Source organism: Bos mutus, chromosome 5, assembly GCF_027580195.1.
Source record: "Bos mutus isolate GX-2022 chromosome 5, NWIPB_WYAK_1.1, whole genome shotgun sequence".
In the NCBI taxonomy this organism is placed as follows: domain Eukaryota; kingdom Metazoa; phylum Chordata; class Mammalia; order Artiodactyla; family Bovidae; genus Bos; species Bos mutus.
In genome coordinates, this window is record NC_091621.1 from 97,057,275 (window position 1) to 97,075,718 (window position 18,444).

Genomic DNA, 18,444 nt, shown 5'->3' on the forward strand with positions numbered 1-18,444 from the left:
CCTGCCCCAGCCTTCCAATCTAATGCCAACCATTGTCCTGATTGCCCAAGTCAGGAAATTAGAATTTATTAATGGTTCCTTTTTCTCTCTTCTCCATCCTATATCTACTCTCCAATCAAGTCCTGAGACTTTTTCCATCCCCTCTCCCAGTATATTCTGAATGCATCCACTTCTTTTTTCTACTGCCACCACCTTAATTCAGGCCATCATTTTTTTTCCTCTGGGACAATTGCAACAGCTTCCTAACTAGAGACCCTACTTCTATATTTTGATACCTCCAAACTTTTTTGTGCATAGTAGTGATATTCTTACAATACAAATCAAATAATTTCATTCCTGGCTGAATAACCAATAATATCCCACTGCATTGAGACTAAAACCCAAATTTCTTTTTTTTTTTTTTTTTTTTTGACTGTTAGGCAAAGGAAAGCTTCTGAACAGATTTGGGATCTCTATATAAATTCTGAGGCCACCAAAAACCAAGAGAAAAGAACATATGTTAACAACAAAGAAGCAATTAAGGAATTCTACTCAAATCTTGAAGAGTTGTGAAATGAAAGTTGCTCAGTCATGTCCAACTCTTTGCAACACTTTGGACTATACAGTCCATGGAATTCTCCAGGCCAGAATATTGAAGTGGGTAGCCTTTCCCTTCTTCAGGGCATCCTCCCAACCCAGGGATTAAACTGCGGTATCCTGCATTGCAGGCAGATTCTTTACCAGCTGAGCCACAAGGGAAGCCCCAGAATACTAGAGTGGGTAGCATATCCTTTCTCCAGCGGATCTTCCCGACCCAGGAATCGAACTGGAGTCTCCTGCATTGCAGGTGGATTCTTTACCAGCTGAGCTACCAGAGAAGCCCTGAAGAGTTGCCTTAGGCACAAATGATATTTGTCTTCAGTGTTCCTAGCCTCCTCCTTTTCAACCATTCTGTTCTTTCTTTGGTGTAACTATCAGAATCAGGGGCAAATAAAAGCAATTATAACTGTAAGTTTAGTAACTTTTTGCATTTTTAAAAAATGTACTTCTAATTATGAGATAATAGACTTCTTTTTTTATTACCAAAGAAGTTTCAGATGTCATTGAGGGGGATTAGAAAGAAGGGGAGAGGGTTAAAAAAAGTCCTTTCTAGGAGTCTCAAAAATCATAACTCATAATCCATCAGCTCTTCTGACTTTAAGGCTGATTCCGTTGTGCTAAGTCACTTCAGTCGTGTCTGACTCTTTGTGACTCTGGACTGTAGCCTGTCAGTCTCCTCTGTCCGTGGGATTCTCCAGGCAAGAATACTGGCGTGGGTTGCTGTGTTCTTCTCTAGCAGATCTTCTCAACCTAGGGATTGCACCCTCATCTCTTATGTCTACCTGCATTGGCAGATGGGTTCTTTACCACTAGTGCCACCTGGGAAGCCCAGGTTCGGTTAATAGGGCTATTTAACAAGTTTTCTAGTTCATGTTGAGAAGCTAAACAGAACTATCTTGTCTCTTCTTGTTTCTGTGATGTGAAACTCATTTCTCTTGGAAAATTTTTACTCTGTGAACATTTACAGTTTGAAACATCAGACTCTTTTTCTAAATTGAGATATAATTGACATAGAACATTGTATTAGCTTCAGGTGGGCAACAGCCAAAGTCTCTATCCTAACCTGCAAGGTAGACATGATTTCCGAGTATGTTTCAGTGTTGCCTGTCTCTCTAGCGTAGTCTTAAACCATCTCCCCTTTGCTTAATCAACTTCAGCCTCTGATTTTTATTCTTCGCACTCATCAAGTTCTTTTGTGCCTTAGGTTTTTACACATGCTGTTCCCACTCCCTGGAAAGGTCTTCCCCTGCATTTTCCATGTCTAATTCCTTCATGTTCCTTAGATACTAAGATAAAATCACGTCTTCAGAGAGATCTCCATTGATTATCCTGTTATTTATTTTTTCTATCTCAATTTTATCCTTATGTGTATGCTCAGTCGTGTCTGACTCTTTGCGACCCTGTGGACTGTAGCCCTCCAGGCTCTTCTTGTCCATGGAATTTTCCAAGCAAGAACACAGGAGCGAGTGGATTGCCATTTCCTCCTTCGGAGGAGCTTCCTGACCCAGGGATCAAACCCTTGTCTCCTCTATTGGCAGGCGGATTCTTTACCACTGTGCCACCTGGGAAACTCCAATTTTATCCTTATTTTTCTTCAAAAATTTAAAGAAACAAGCACACATATGCTGCTTGAAAGCAGAAAGTGTTAGTCGCTCAGTCGTATCCAACTCTTTGAGTCAGTATGGACTGTATAACCCACCCAGCTCCTCTGTCCATGGAATTCTCCAGGTAAGAATACTAGAGTGAGTTGCCATTCTCTTTTCCAGGGCATCTTCCCGACCCAGGGATTGAATCTGGGTCTCTGGCACTGCAGGCAAATTCTTTACTGTCTGAGCCATCAGGGAAGCCCATATGCTGTGTATTAGGTATCAAATACTATTCTATTCACAGCAATCTCACTAGTTGATTAAGTTATTTTTCCATCTTTAAGGATGAGGCAACTGAGGCACAATAACTAGTAAGTGGTGAATTTGGATTTCGCCCCAAGCCAACTAGCTTGTGCTCTTAACCATTTATGCTGTATTTTGCCTGTCAATAGAAGAAGGCAATGGCAACCCACTCCAGTACTCTTGCCTGGAAAATCCCATGGACGAAGGAGCCTGGTAGGCTGCAGTCCATGGGGTTGCTAAGAGTCTGACACGACTGAGCGACTTTCACTTTCACTTTTCACTTTCACGCATTGGAGAAGGAAACGGCAAACCACTCCAGTGTTCTCGTCTGGAGAACCCTAGACGGGAGCCTGGTGGGCTGCCGTCTATGGGCTCGCAGAGAGTCGGACACAGCTGAAGTGAATTAGCAGCAGCAGCAGCCTGTCAATGTCAAAATTTGGAATCATTGTATTACTTTCCTTTTTTGTTGTTGCTGTTTTTTTTCATTTACGTTATTCTTTCCCTGTCCCTCCCAGAACATAAACTCCGTGAGTCAGGGATACTTGAACATTGTCATCTTATTGGTCATTGATTTCACAAGGCTTAACTGTTGTACCTCGGACACAATGAGTACTTAATAAACATTGGTTTAACCACTGAATGAATGAATGGGAGCAAGAGAAAACAATATTCATGCTGACAAAGTTGGTGAAAGGTTGGTTTGAGGTGGTGGTGGTGGCAGTTTAGTTGCAAAGTCATGCCAGGCTCCTCTGTCCATGGGATTTCCCAAGTAAAAATACTGGAATGGGCTGCCATTTCCTTCTCCAGGGGATCTTCCCGACCCAGGGATCAAATCCACGTCTACTACTTGGCCGGCAGATTCTTTGCCACTGAGCCACCTGGGAAGCTCTGGTTTGAGGTACTAGACCACAAAAACACAACTTTTTAAAATATATTTGTGAGAAAGTATCATAAATGACTGGAAGTTGCAAAGATAAAGAAATATGAGGGAACCGTGCTTCTACAAATGATTTAAGAAATTATTTTCTGGGTACCTGACATTGATTTATATATATGTATGCACGTATATATGATACGGGAGACAGAAATGGTAACCCACTCCAGTATTCTTGCATGGAAAATCCCATGGATGGAGGTAGCCATGGGGTTGCAAAGAGTCGGACACGACTGGGCGACTTCACTTTCTTTCACTATGACACATATATGAATAAAGAGAGAAATATAACTGCAATACTGGAAGAGTATGATATATAAGGAAATGCTTACTTTTTTCAAGTTAAATACTGACTTAGAAAGGATCAAAGTTGTAATCAAATCTTAAACTATTAAACTAGTATACATGGCTTAATGAAGTTAGGCTGAATATATTAACAAAATTGTATCAATCAGGAAAATGGGGCATAGGCAATGGGTGGCAATGGAAACTTAGGAAAGTTACAGAATAAAACTCCATTGTTTGTTCTATCCAGAGGAAAAAGAGACACAGCGATCTACCCCAAGTGTTGTGATCCCTTTGAAGAACTGTGCTTATACTTTGTGGCGTGAGGGCATCCTGGGAAGAACGCAGTTTAGCTAACTGCAATTACAGGTTTCCTCTCCTTTTCTTCAGCAGTGCACGGTCATTCGTCCTTGTCACGGAGACTGGACACTAAAGGAGCACATGGGGTGGGGATGGGCTTCTTAACTGCAGTGAGATCAAGGCTGCAAAGCTGGAATAGAATTTCCTGCTGCTAAGTTGCTTCAGTTGTGTCCGACTCTGTGAGACCCCATAGATGGCAGCCCACCAGGCTCCCCCATCCCTGGGATACTCTAGGCAATAATATTGGAGTGGATTGCCATTTCCTTCATGGTGATCCAAATCCAAAACAAATTTCATGTGTTTTCTTTTTCCTTTCCCTTCCCTTTCCTCCTCTCCCCTCTCCTTCCCTTGCCTTCTCTTCTCTCCTTTCTTGATCAGATAATCACAAGAGAATATCCTGTTGTAACTGTGAGCATGTGGAAGGAATCTCTTGTTTTGGTCTATTTTTGAAGAATCACATCCAGAGAACCTGTTAGTCAAGGCTTTATAAGGACATTGTCATTTGCTCTTCCTCCCACACCATCAACCACTGTCTTTTTTCCCTTCACCTTGTACACAATGAAGGGAGAGTCCTGCTTAAAGAGAGAGCATGTGTGTGTGTGTGTGTGTGTGTGTGTGTGTGTATTTGAACACTTCTTGGCCACTTAGAAACAACTCTGCAATAAGTGCCACCAGGAGAGAGGGAAGAAACTGGTCAGGTCCTTGATCTATTGACTCCATAGCCTATTGCATGCTAAGTCACTTCAATCGTGTACGACTCTTTGCAACCATAAGGACTATAGCCTGCCAGGCTCCTCTGTCCATGGAATTTTCCAGGCAAGAATATTGGATTGGGTTGCTGTTTCATTCTCCAGAGAATCTTCCTGACCCAGGCATCGAACCCATATCTTTTATTGCCACATCTCCTGCACTGGCAGGCAGGTTCTTTACCACTAGCTCCACCTGGGATGCGCCTCCACAATCTACTAGTTACACAGAAATAGTGTAATTTTTTCATTTTCTGCTCCTATTGCTGCCTTTCTTCTTGGTTGTTCTCAATTCCCATTTCTTCTTCATTCTTTATTTTCTTTCACTCTGACCTTGCCTTCATTTCCTTTTGTGACTCTTCATTATCACTCTTCATATTGATTACAGAGGTCATTTTATAAGCATGTAATATAGTTTTTGGTTTTGCATTAGTAATGAGTGAAGGTGAATAAACATAATGATTCAGGTTACAGCTCTAGAGTTATGATTAAATTTTGGCTTCATCAGTTAAGAGTTGCCTGACTTTGGGCAAATCACTCAAATTCCCTGTGCCTTTCTTTCATCACCTGTGAATTGCAATGGTTCAGACCTCAGAGCTGCTGTTAGGATGGGAGAGATTGCATATACCATACTTAGAATGCTTGGCACATGGTCTCCAGAACTGTTAGCTCTTTTTAAGACTATTTATTGTAGGGTACTGTTGATACTATATAGAGGGAATTTCATGCAGTTTTCCTTTATTGAAGAATCCGTGGAGTAGAACTACTGGGGCAAGAAATAATAGTACCCAGAGGCCTACATTATAGATCTTTTTCTAAGCAGTGATGTGATAAACTGGACACAGAAAGCTTGGGTGAGGGCAAACAATCTTTAGCGAAGACTGTCCTGAGACAGTAAGGTTACTTGGAGAGGGCAGAGGTGAAGGATAGGGAAAGGAGCGGGCACAAGGGGAGACGAAGGAGGCGGAAGGGGCGGAAGCAGGAACCTTGTGTGTGTGTGTCGAGGGGCGGGGTGCTCCTAGAAGGCTTTGGAAGCAGAGCGTTTGGGTGCAGAAGACCGGGAAGGGTGCTGCGAGACCGGGGCGTCTGAAAGAGGATGCTCGGGCCCCGGGCACGAGCGCGCTAGTTACCGTTTGCTTCTCTTCGAGGAAGGCACCGGTTCCAGGCAGCTTCCTGAGCTTGGGCTCACGTCTCAGCGAGAGCCAGGCGCCTAAGCCACCCTCTGGGGCCTCGACACCCATCCGGCGGCCAGCCGGGCGGGCAGGGCCAGGCCGGGCTGGGGTCCCACCCCGCACGCGTCCAGCTTTCTCAGCCTCAGCCCCCGGCAGCCGCGGTGCGGACCGGCGGGAGGCGCCTCCGGAGGTTTCCGTCTGGTCCCTCCCCCTCCCCCCGCGCCGACTCCGTCCGCCTCCCCGCCTCCCGCTCTGAGCCCCGGCCAGCGCGCAGGGAGGGAGCGGGCCGACGCTGCATCATTCCGCACCGGCTGCAGCGCGGCCGGAGGGAGCAGGTGGAGCGGGCGGGCGCGGCGAGCCGGAGCGCGGGACCTGGGGAGACTGCAGTGACGCTGCCCCGAGACATGGCGGCCGCGCGCCTCTGAATAAGCAGAATCGGAGCCCCTTGTCGCCCCCGGCCGCCGCAGCTGGGCCATGCCGCACCGCTGCTGACCGCAGGCAGGGTCCGGCCCGGAGGACACATGCCGCAGCAGCTGCCACCTCGCCGTTGATCCTCTCCCCTGCATTCTCCATGTTGCGTTTCTCGCCAGGTTCTCAGGCAGTGTAGCTGCGGCTGCCAGAGAGGCAATTCTTTTCCCATTTTCATCCTTCCCTCTTTAGTTCCTTCTCCCTTCCCCCGCCTGCTTTGCATCCATCTCCTCCACCCGGTTACCCACTCCTACCTCCGTCCACCGGGGCTATGGCCGCGGAAGAGGTATTGCAGACTGTGGACCATTATAAGACCGAGATAGAGAGGCTGACCAAGGAGCTCACGGAGACCACCCACGAAAAGATCCAGGCGGCCGAATACGGACTGGTGGTACTAGAAGAGAAGCTGACCCTCAAGCAGCAGTATGATGAGCTGGAGGCTGAATACGACAGCCTCAAACAGGAGCTGGAGCAGCTGAAAGAGGTGAGTTGCCTGTCACCTCTTCCCCGCTCGGCCTGGTCCCCCCACCCTCGGCGCCCACTCATCATTTATAAAGTAGTCGGGAAGCTTACTATTGAAAGGACTGTTTCTTCACTTAGAACCCTTGTAGATAAGAAAAGATTGAAAGAGTCCATTGTTTTAACCCCAAGAGGGAAATTGCCCAGGAAATGAATGTATAATCTGGAATTTGGGAGGCGATGGCTGTTTGGCCTGTGGGGGAGGGAGATTCGTAAGAGTCCTCAAGTCTCAGCACTCAGAGGCGACATTCAGCCGGGTCGGAATGCATAAATCAAACTTCTCAAAACTGCTGTTATATCAAGCTCAGGTTTCAGTGACAATCCCATAATCCACAAAGGCTTTGAGTAGGTTTGTGTTGAGGAGCCACAGTTTCAAAGGATGTAGAACCTCAGCCTTCTGATGAATGTAACCACTCCTTGATGAGATTGGAAACTGTTATTAAGAGAATTCCCCGCCAATCCCATTTGAAAAAGAGTGAGCACTCTTCCTTCTCCTTGGCTTTAGTTATCCTTGTCTGGCTGCAGGAGAAAAACAACTCTACTGCTGGGGATTGCTGCTGCCTCAGTTTCCCCTCTGAGTGAGGATGGGCCATGCCCAAAGTCTTATAAGGTCACCCTGACCAGGGAAAATTAAGTCCCCTACAGATGGTCTGAAAGAATGGCATACATCAAATGCATGAGTAGCGGTGCATTTCAAATAAGGCTCTTCTGTTTTAAATGACTGTATATATAAAACCAGAATGTCACAAATGGACCGTGTATATATAACAGTTGTCCTCTTTAATCTTTTGGTATTGGCTTCTTTTAAAGACTAGCTAATGTTTGGAAAAAAATAAGTAGTGAATATACTTTGATTTCCTATCAAAAGACTTAGAGGAATATACATATTGTTGAAGAAATTCAGTCTGTTTTACCCAATTCCTGAGGTACTATGTGTAGCATAAATGAAAATGTACACACTGCTTTTCTGTGTGGCACGTCTTTATTTTTATGTGCCTGTTGGCATTTAAAATGTTAATTTTAATCTCGTATATAATGTTAATCATACATGTTTTTCTTATAATGTACTCAAACAGTTTCTCAGGGGGCTGTCTTGTTTTGTATTATTATATTTAAGAAGCATGATCTATGACATATCTAATCAACCTGCCTTCTAATTTAATACATAATATGGTAAACATTTATACTTTCAGATATATATTATTTTTATTCTTATGCCTAAATGTCAAAAAAAATAAACATATGGTAAAAACCACAATTGGAAATCTGATTTTTTGTGTGTTAGGCTGTAAATTTCTAGTTTATGTTCTTTTGGTTTTGTCTTTTGTTTTTGTTTTTACCAAGTATATGTCTGTTCTTAACTACAACTAGATTTAATGGTATTTTCCAACTTAGATTAGGTCTTTACCTGATACGTTTAAATTCAATAATGATAAACCTGGTGAAGTCAGCAAACAGGATGGTGATTGTAATTTTCAGGGACGTTTTGATGTTGTCTACACTTATCAACACTGTTTTACCAAGACAAGGAAGTGCAAACCAGGCAATGTTAAGCCATCACCTCTTTGATAAAGATGGTAGACTTAATTTAATGAAATGGAATATAACTGTTGACTAGCTTTCCTGCTTGATTCAAATAACCCTACTACGGTTTTTCTGTGTCATTGCATTCACCATATATAGTAAACTTTAATGCAATTGTCGTTTGCCTTTACTAGACCATGTGTTCTCTAGGCAAGGAATCTGTCTTAATTAATATTGCATCCAAAGTCTTTAACACAAAGCCCACTACATAGTGAGCCTACAGTAAATATTTTATGAAAGAATAAATTTATACTGGAAGAATATATACTTTATCAAGCATTCACCAGTCCATATTGGTTAGTGTCAGAGAAAGACTAAGAAAATGAGGAAGTATATGTAGTGACTAGTGTTAAAAGCTACCTGTATTACTTTCATCAGCATCATAGGAAAAATGAGAAAAAATGTTTTATAAGAATATTGTGACATTTTTCTTAATATAGAATAATGCAAATACCAATTACAATTTTTTTCCTACAAAAATTGAGGTGTATTTTGTTCTGTATATCAGGAGATTAACAAATATTTATCAAAATTATTGTCAGCAAATGATACTTGTTTACATATGTATTTTGAGTTTGCATTTAGCATAAATATAATTGAAAGTTCCCAGTGAACTGGCTTATACAATTATATAAAAGTGTATTTTAGGGTAATAAAATTAATCATTATATTTGATAGTGAGACCTGTTATTTTGACCCTTTAAACACAATGTATCCTTTAGGTGGGAGTATTATTTAAATGAGCTAAATCAGTCTCAATAATATTTCCTGTGTGAAAAGTAAATGTAAAATAATTGTGGAAACTAAAATATTGCGGTGATGATATCACATAGAAGTCATTTTTGAAAAACACATTTTATTAGTGCTCTGATTTATCAAAAGGAAGTTTCGTTCGTTTGAAGGTATATATAGGAAATGATGTTGCTGCACTAAACTATAAAGCCAAGTATAAAATCTTTGGTTTATTTCCTAGCTGTTTCAACAGATATAATTTATTTAAAAGTAGTTGGACCAGTCAACAGAAAAATACTGTGCTAAGTTCAAGTTGGACATTAGTAATTTGCAGTGTCGCGACATGGCTCAGTCTTTACAGGTCATGTTGTTTTCAAGAGTCAGCACCCAGCAATGCTGCTGTCCCCCTTTCCCAGGCTGTGTACAGCTCTGACTGTAATGCAAGTGAGCAGTATTGCTGAAGATGCGCAGAATCAAAATGATTAATTCACTAATTGTTATCTAGTTACTTTCTTTCCTAAGCCTGGAATGTTCTTTGTCTTGGCTTCATAACATTAGGGCTCTGCCCTGTGCCTACATGACTGTTGTAATTACAAAAGAACATGCTAAGTTGCTTCAGTCGTGTCCGACTCTGTGCGACCCCATAGACGGCAGCCCACCAGGCTCCCCTGTCCCTGAGATTCTCCAGGCAAGAACACTGGAGTGGGTTGCCATTTCCTTCTTCATACTTGAAGAAAAAAAAATACTAATGCTGTGAAAAAAGAATGACTTCTGACATCATCATACTGCTCTCCTTTTCATTATCTTTGGAGAGCGGGACAAAGTACATGTCCACTAAAATACTTGACCATGGCTTTATGATTTCACGGATAATGCTTGCTTTTCAGTGGCCTGAGGGCCTGGCTGGGCGTAGTTTTGGGATGTGTGTAAATGAGCACTGTGCCTGTCACCCAGGCCAAAATAGTATTTGAAGAAGAGTCATGGTTCTAAAATAATTTGAAAATTAAACATTCATTTTAAAAAAATAAAAAAAACCCTAAAATTTAACTTTAAGAGTTGTGTTTTTTGGCTTTAAAAATGTTTAAAATGTAGAGAAGTTTTTTTTTTTTTTTTAATGTAGAGAAGTTTTAAGAGATCCTCTTCGAAAGGAATGATTCAGCATTCCTGGTAGCATGAAAACATGTCCATGTGACAACTTTAGAAAAGTTTGGCAGCTAGGTTACAGTGCACTCTCTACTAAGAATCTTTACCTCATTTCCTCCTTTTGTCAGCCTGACACTAAGGATAGACACAGGGTGCTGAGGGAGCACTTTGTGGACACAGAGCAGCTTTTCCTCTTAGAGCCAACTTGATGCTTTTTCAGGATTCTAATTAAATCGTCCAAGAAATAAACACTGAACTTAAATGTTTTTAGAGATTGTCATATTAGGGACCTGACAAAAGTCATTTAAGTACCTGAGTTCATCTTTAAACAGAACTCATTTTTTTCCCCTCTTATGGTTAGAAAGATTGTTAGTTTCTCTTCTCTTTGTAAATTCTAAATCATAAAATCATATGAGGGGAAAAACCCAGATTTATTTTCCAGTCTATGAAGAAACATAGAGAAAGTATTTATTTATCTAAGCTAGTAGTTTTATTGTTTTTAAAGAAGAAATGTTATACTTACAGTTGCATTTATTATCAAGTTAATGAAAACATCTAAAGTATGTGGACATATACTTTTGGAAAGTGTTTATAAGCAACCTCAACAAGCAAACATAATCACACTTTCAATCATATTTCTTTTTCTTTTTTTTTCACCTAGTTTCTCTAACTTGTGGGCTTCCCTTGTGGCTCACCTGGTAAAGAATCCTCCTGTAATATGGGAGATCTGGGTTCTATCTCTGGATTGGGAAGATCCCCTGGAGAAGGGAAAGGCTACCCACTCCAGTATTCTGGCCTGGAGAATTCCATAGACTGTATGGTCCATGGGGTTGCAAAGAGTCGGACATGACTGAGCAACTTTCACTTTTTCTCTTAACTTGCACCATTTTTTTTCTTTTTATTTCAACTCAAAATTTCATCTCTAGAGAAGTTATTTCTCAGATACTACTTAGCAAAATTTTATCGTCTCATCACATTCATCATATTTGCATGAACATGTACAGCAGCCATGATTTGAAGATGGTTTTCAAAATTTAATACTTACAAATATTCTCCCCTGTCTTCCTCTTAAATATGCTTGTACTGTATGGATATTGCATTCCAAATTTGAAAATACAATAATTAGCTTGCATGTTGAAATACATAGTAAAGGACTTTCCCACACCTAAGATTTTACCTGTAAACATGGCTTTGAAGGAGAGGAGGGTATAAAGAGGTGCAGAGGCTGACTGTTAAATAATTGATTATGCTGAAGGAGAAGTGGCAGAAAATGAAATTGGGAAAGTATCAGTGACTGTATTTTGTTAGAGATGGGGAACCATTAAAAGGAAATGAAAGGAAACAGTAACTGTTTGGTGCCTTACATCTTATTTAATCTTCAAAGTAACTCAGAGGTTTATTGCCTTTTTTTTTAACAGATAAGAAAATAATTAAAGTAATAAAGACTTGAACTATGTATACAGCCCCATTTAGGACTAGGCACTTTGCATGCCTTATCCGTAATTCTTACAGCAGTCCTTTTACAAGATAGATATGGCTTGCATCATACAAAGAGAAAACCTAGTCTTAGGGAAGCTAGGGGTCCTTCCCAAGGCCACAAAGTGAAGTGGTGAAACCTGGTTCAGGAAGAAACTCATTTTCTTTGCACTTATTACCTGAGAGGCTCCAACACCTGAGTCAGCATGTGGTTAAGAAGGTCATGGTGTTGGTCATAGAGGGTGGATTGGAACTGCAGAGGCAGTAGGCGTAGTGGTGTGAGGGGGTACAAAACCTGAGGGCTGTAAAAGGGATGTAGGGTGGAAGGTGGTGTTGGATGTGACCGGTTGTGGAGAGTGAAGAAGAGAGTAGGTTTGAGAATACCGGGATGGATTAGAAGGTGGTTTCATTCACAAAGGAAGGTTCTAGGGAGAAAGTTTTAGAAGGCAAAGTTGATGCCTGAGTTATATGAGTTTTTAAAATTCATGTTTTCCTTGAGGGGAGGCATAAGTTGCTTGATAAATTAAAATACTCAACTCTTAGTTTAATAAAACAAATGAATAATTTTTGCAGTTGGTTGTCATTTTATTCAGTCCTAATTTCCAGAATATGGAATACACAAATAATTTAACAATGTTTTCACCAGTTACCCTGATTGCATTCTGAATTAGGAGATGTGCCAACTCATAAACAGTGGGCAAGAAGCTGGGCTGGCCCAGTGAGGAAAACCAGCCCTTGCAGACCTCGTGGGTTAGGGGTGGTAGGAGCAGCAGCACCCCAACCCTCACTGACTGAGTGCATTAGCACTTTTTCTTTTTTTGGCCACAAGAGTTTGACTGCTCTTTAAAAATTATAGCTGTATAATTATGACCATTTGTGGCAATGATCCTAGTCAAGTAAAAGCGTAGACAATTAAGTAGTTTCCCCTGCCTTTCCTCCCAGTTCTGTCTCTGTGTTAGCACTTTGGTGAGTATTCTCTTATACTTGTTTTAAATATCTTTAAACATGTGAATCCACATGCAAGTTTTTTGTTGTTCTTTTGTTTTTATTAAAATAGAATAATGTCATACATATTACTTTGTAACTTGACATTTAAATTTAATAGTATATCCTTTTAAAATGAAGTATTTCTAGGGCAGGACTGTATTTTTAAGGCACTGATGTTTCGAGTATGAAGCAAATGGGACTGATTTGGGAAGAAAACCAGAGAGCCTCAGGGAGTGTGGTTGGCACTGGAGGCTGGAGGGGGTGGGGAGGTGACCAGAGTTGGCCCTAAGGCTAGCTTGGGTGGTCTGTGAGAGAGAAAACATGTGTGTGTGTGTCATAGAAACTGGTGGAATTTGTTGGGTTGCCCCATGACAGGCCTGTGTGATAATACCAAGGGAAATGATGAAAAGTTTTCTGGGTGAATTAGCAGTGATTTTGATTCCTTGTCTTCTTGGCTGGTGTTGGAGCTACATGGATCACCATAATAGGTGGCTGGTTTCCAGGGCCAGCAAGAGCTGGTCCTGCATCCTGCAGTATGGCCACATCCTGTCCATGCCAGGTCCTGGGGAGAAGCCAAGATGATGCAGAAGCAACTGGGATTCATTACGTGATCCCTTCTTTGCCCTGTGATACTTGAGGTTTTGTTTTGTTTTTAACTTTTCAGAAAAAATTACTTTTATTATAATACTACTTTGGTTATAACTATAAATATAATTTACTTTTATTGAAGACAATAAAGTACCCAAAATTATGAAGAAAATTAAAACCATCCATAATTTTTATTGGCCTAGTATTTTATAATCTACATGTTCAACTATTTTACATTTTATACCAACTGGATTTTTTTTTTCTTTAGATTGTCCATTACTTCTTTTTTTAAAAACACAGGCTTCATCAGAGGCATGTCCATTACTTCTTGTTTTATTTCATTTATTCATTCAAAAATTTTTACTCAGTGGCTACTATGTTGGTGGCACTGTGCTGCTTTCTGAAGATAGCAAGATGGGACTCCCTGAATGAAGCTTATGGGGAGAGAGTCAGCAATCACACACACATGTCAGATGTGAGAAATGCCATGAGTGAAGAGATGAAGGCTTGCTGGGGAAAACACGATCAGGAAAAACCTCTCCCAGGGATGACATTTGAGCCCAGATCTGAGTGATTAGAATGAGCCAGTCAGGTAGAGATTGAGGGAAGTGAATTTTAGGAAAAGGAACAAGTACAAAGATTGTGGAACTCTGCTGGTAGTTGTTAGGGGAAATGGTGGGTCATTTTGCCCTGTAAAATCAACTGTTCATATAAAGAAGATGTGGTACAGTGGAATACTACTTAACCATAAAAAGGATGAAAAATTTTGCTGTTTGCAACAACGTGGATGGAACTGAAGGGTATTATGCTTAGTGAAATGTCAGACAGAGATGAGACTTACCTGGTGGTCCAGTGGTTAAGACTTTGCTCTTCCACTTCAGGGGGCTTGGGTTCAATCCCTGGTCAGGGAACTAAGATCTCGCATGCCACATGGCATGGCCAAAAAAAAAAAAAGAGGAAGACAGAGTGTTATCACATACGTGTGCATGCTTAGTCGCTTCAGTCCTGTCTGACTCTGTGACTCTATGGACTGTAGCCCATCAGGTTCCTCTGTCCATGGGATTCTCTAGGCAAAAATACTGGAGCGGGTTGCTATGCCCTCCTCCAGGAGATTTTCCCGACCCAGGGATCAGACCTGCATCTCCTGTGTCTCCTACATTGCAGGCAGATTCTTTGCTAAGCTACCTGGGAAGCCCGTTATCACTTGTATATGGGATCTAAAAAATAAATGAATGAATGTATCAAAACAGAAACAAGCTCCCAGATATAGAAAACAAACTAGTGGTTACCAGTGGAGAGGGGCAAGACGAGGATAGGGGATTAAGAAATACAGACTATTATGTATTAAATAAATAAGCTACAAGAATATATTGTACAACATAGGGCCTATAGCCAATATTTTATAATAACTTTAAATGGAGTATAATATATAAAAATTTTGATTCATTATGTTATACATCTGAGAACTAATATAATATTGTAAATCAATGATACCTCAGTAAAAAGGGAAAATTAGAAACATTCATTTGAAAAATGACCATCCATAAAGTAGTATATTATCTTTAGATTCTTCAAATAAGATTTTGGAGCTCAACATTGGAAGTGTTTGTACAGAGCCTGGATACCCCGTGAGGTCTTCTTTTTGAAGAGGTGACAGACTACTCACTAGGATCAGTTGGCGGGTGATTTGTAAAGCTACTGCTGCCTGGACCCCATCTGAGACAGTTCAGCCATTGGAAGTAGAGCGGGGCTTCAGCATGTTAACCCCACTCCCATGGGTGCAGCCAGGGCTGACAGCCTCTCTCCTAGAAACTTCCAACTCTAGGAGTAAGTGACTCTGTAGAAATGTGAGTGTTTAGTAAGAAAAACTGGAAAGTCATGAGCTAGTACGTAGACCTCAGTCACACGTGTTTTTACTTCTCTAATTCCTATAAATGAAGACATGGGAAAGGCTTTTTTTCTGTAATTGAAGACATGAGAAACCAACAGATATCATCAGAAGCTTAATTGCATTAGACAGTTAAGATGTGTGCTAAAAGTGTATATTTTCTGATCTTTCAGGGTTCTTTAAACTTTTTTTAAAAAAGTTGTCTCCTTTTGTATGAAATTTATTTTAAAAGTTATTTGTCTCCTTTGTTGTGTCTGTTTCTTGCTCTGTTACAAATTTTGTTGTTGTTCAGTCACTAAGTTGTGTCTGACTCTTTGCAGTTCCATAGACTACAGCATGCCAGGCTCCCCTGTCGTTCACTATCTCCTGGAGTTTGCCCAAACTCATGTCCATTGAGTTGGTGATGCCATCCAACCATCTCATCCTCTGTCATCCCCTTTTTCTGCCCTCAATCTTTCCCAGCATCTGGGTCTTTTCCAATGAATCGGCTCTTTGCATCAAGTGGCCAAAGTATTGGAGCTTCAGCTTCATCATCAGTCCTTGCAATGAATATTCAGGGTTGATTTCATTTAGGATTGACTAATTTGATCACTTTGCAGTTCAAGAGACTCTCAAAGAGTCTTCTCCAACACCACAAATCAAAAGTATCAATTCTTTGGCGCTAAGCCTTCTTTATGGTCTAACTCTCACATCCATATATGACTACTGGAAAGACCATAGCTATGTCTATACAGACCTTTGTCAGCAGGGTGATGTCTCTGCTTTTTAATACACTGTGTAGATTTGTCATAGCTTTTTTCCAGTGAAAGTGGAGTTGCTCAGTCATGTCCGACTCTTTGCGACCCCATGGACTGTAGCCCACCAGGCTCCTCCGTCCATGGAATTTTCCAGGCAAGAGTACTGGAATGGGTTGCCATTTCCTTCTCCAGAGGATCTTCCTGACCCATGGATTGAATCCAGGTCTCCTGCATTGTAGGCAGCCGCTTTTACTGTCTGAGCCACCAGGGAGCAAGCATCTTTTAATTTTGTGATTGTAGTCACCATCTGCAGTGATTTTGGAGCCCAAGAAAATAAAGTCTGTCACTGTTTCCATTGTTTCCCCATCTATTTGCCATGAAGTGATGGGACTAGATGCCATGATCTTAATTTTTTGAATGTTAAATTTTAAGCCAGGTTTTTCATGCTCCTCTTTCACCTTCATCAAGAGGCTCTTTAGTTCCCCTTCACTTTCTGCCATTAGGGTAGTATCATCTGCATAGCTGAGATTGTTGATATTTCTCCCAGCAATCTTTTTTTTTTTAGTTGAAGGATAATTGCTTTACAGAATTTTGTTGTTTTCTGGCAAACCTCAACAAGAATCAGCCATAGGTATACATACATCCCCTCCCTTTTGAATCTCCCAGCAATCTTGATTCCAGCTTGTGCTTCATCCAGCCCAGCGTTTCACATGATGTACTCTGCATGTAAGGGTCACATAAGCAGGGTGAAATATACAGCCTTGACATACTCCTTTCCCAATTTTGAACCAGTCCATTGTTCCATGTCTGGTTCTAACTGTTGCTTCTTGACCCCCACACAGGTTTCTCAGGAGGCAGGTAAGGTGGTCTGCTACTCTCATCTCTTTAAGAACTTTCCACAGTTTGTTGTGATTCACACAGTCAAAGGCTTTAGTGTAGTTAATGAAGCAGAAGTAGATTTATTTTTGGAATTCCCTTGCTTTCTCTATGATCCAGTGGATGTTGGCAATTTGATCTCTGGTTCCTCTGCCTTTTCTAAATCTACCTTGTACAACTGGAAGTTCTTGGTTCTTGTACTGTTGAAGCCTAGCTTGAAGGATTTTGACTATTACCTTGCTAGTATGTGAAATGAGCACAGTTGTACTGTAGTTTGAACATTTTTGGCATTGCCCTTCTTTGCGATTGGAATGAAAACTGACCTTTTCCAGTGCTGTGGCCACTGCTGAGTTTTTCACATTTGCTGGTATGTTGAGTGCAGCACTGTAACAGCATCATCTTTTAGTATTTGAAATAGCTCAGCTGGAATTCCATCACTTCCACTAGCTCTGTTCATAGTAATGCTTCCTAAGGCCCACTTGACTTCACAGTCCAGGATATCTGGCTGTAGGTGAATGACCACACCATTATGGTTATATGGGTCATTAAGACCTTTTTTGTATAGTTCCTCTGTATATTCTTGCCACCTCTTCTTAATCTCTTCTGTTTTTGTTAGGTCCTTACCATTTCTGTCTTTGATTGTGCCCATCTTTGCATGAAATATTCCCTGGTATCTCCAGTTTTCTTGAAGTGATCTCTAGTCTTCTCCATTCTGTTGTTTTCCTCTATTTCTTTGAAAATTCATAAATATTTATTAATTTAAAGTTTGCAAATTCATAAAGAGAATTGCTTTGGTGGGTTGATCTTTAACTTCCGGGGGTTATTCTCACCTGTTCTTTTAGTTATTCTTAGTGTTTCAAACACTATTTTATGGAGAAATAGCACAACTCTAAAATGTAATATTTAACTGCTGTGTTTCTATCTTTCTATTTAGAGTTGAAATAAAGAGACCTGTTTACATTCATGGGCAGTACATAATAACAGTAGCAATTTCCTTAAGAATGTTTTTTGCAGTTTGGCCTGAGTCTGTAAATAGAAGGCTCAGAATGATGGGTCTTTGTTTTTCTCTGGCACCCTGCAGAGTAATGTGGAATCAAATGCCACTGCTAAAGAGCTCTTAGCCGTCAATTTTTGAAATTGAAAAAGGTTTATATTATAACATGAATGTGCCTTGTTGATAAGCCTCACTGATTGCCATTCTCTAGATAGTATTAGATTTTTTGAAGTTGATCTCAATGTGAGATAACTAGATGGAGACAGGATAAATTTAATCTTGTACATGATTTTGTTTGATGAGCTGAAAGTAATGTCGTCTTACAGACTATCTTTCTGGCATACATGGCCATTTTCCTCCCCTTTAAATTGTAATCTGATATTCTTTCTCCTAATGCTGATATATGCATGGAGCCTTTAAGCTCAAAACCTCAAGGACATACAATTAGGAGAAAAAGCAACCATTAGAAAGAAGGATATATTATGTA

General features: G+C 40.8%; 1 protein-coding gene across 7 annotated transcripts in view; it reads left to right on the forward strand.

The window, feature by feature from the left end:
* The first annotated feature begins 6,227 nt into the window (after positions 1–6,227).
* BICD1 (BICD cargo adaptor 1) overlaps positions 6,228–18,444 on the forward strand; it is a 253,890-nt gene continuing 241,673 nt past the window's right edge. For 2 of the 7 annotated variants that reach the window (XM_070371327.1, XM_070371328.1), the window contains exon 1: positions 6,239–6,917. In XM_070371327.1, coding sequence (XP_070227428.1) covers positions 6,705–6,917 — 213 coding nt within the window. In that variant the 5' untranslated portion in view covers positions 6,239–6,704. Of the gene's footprint in view, positions 6,918–18,444 lie in introns of all 7 variants that reach the window. The other 5 variants (XM_070371323.1, XM_070371330.1, XM_070371324.1 and 2 more) reach the window with 5 other exon arrangements.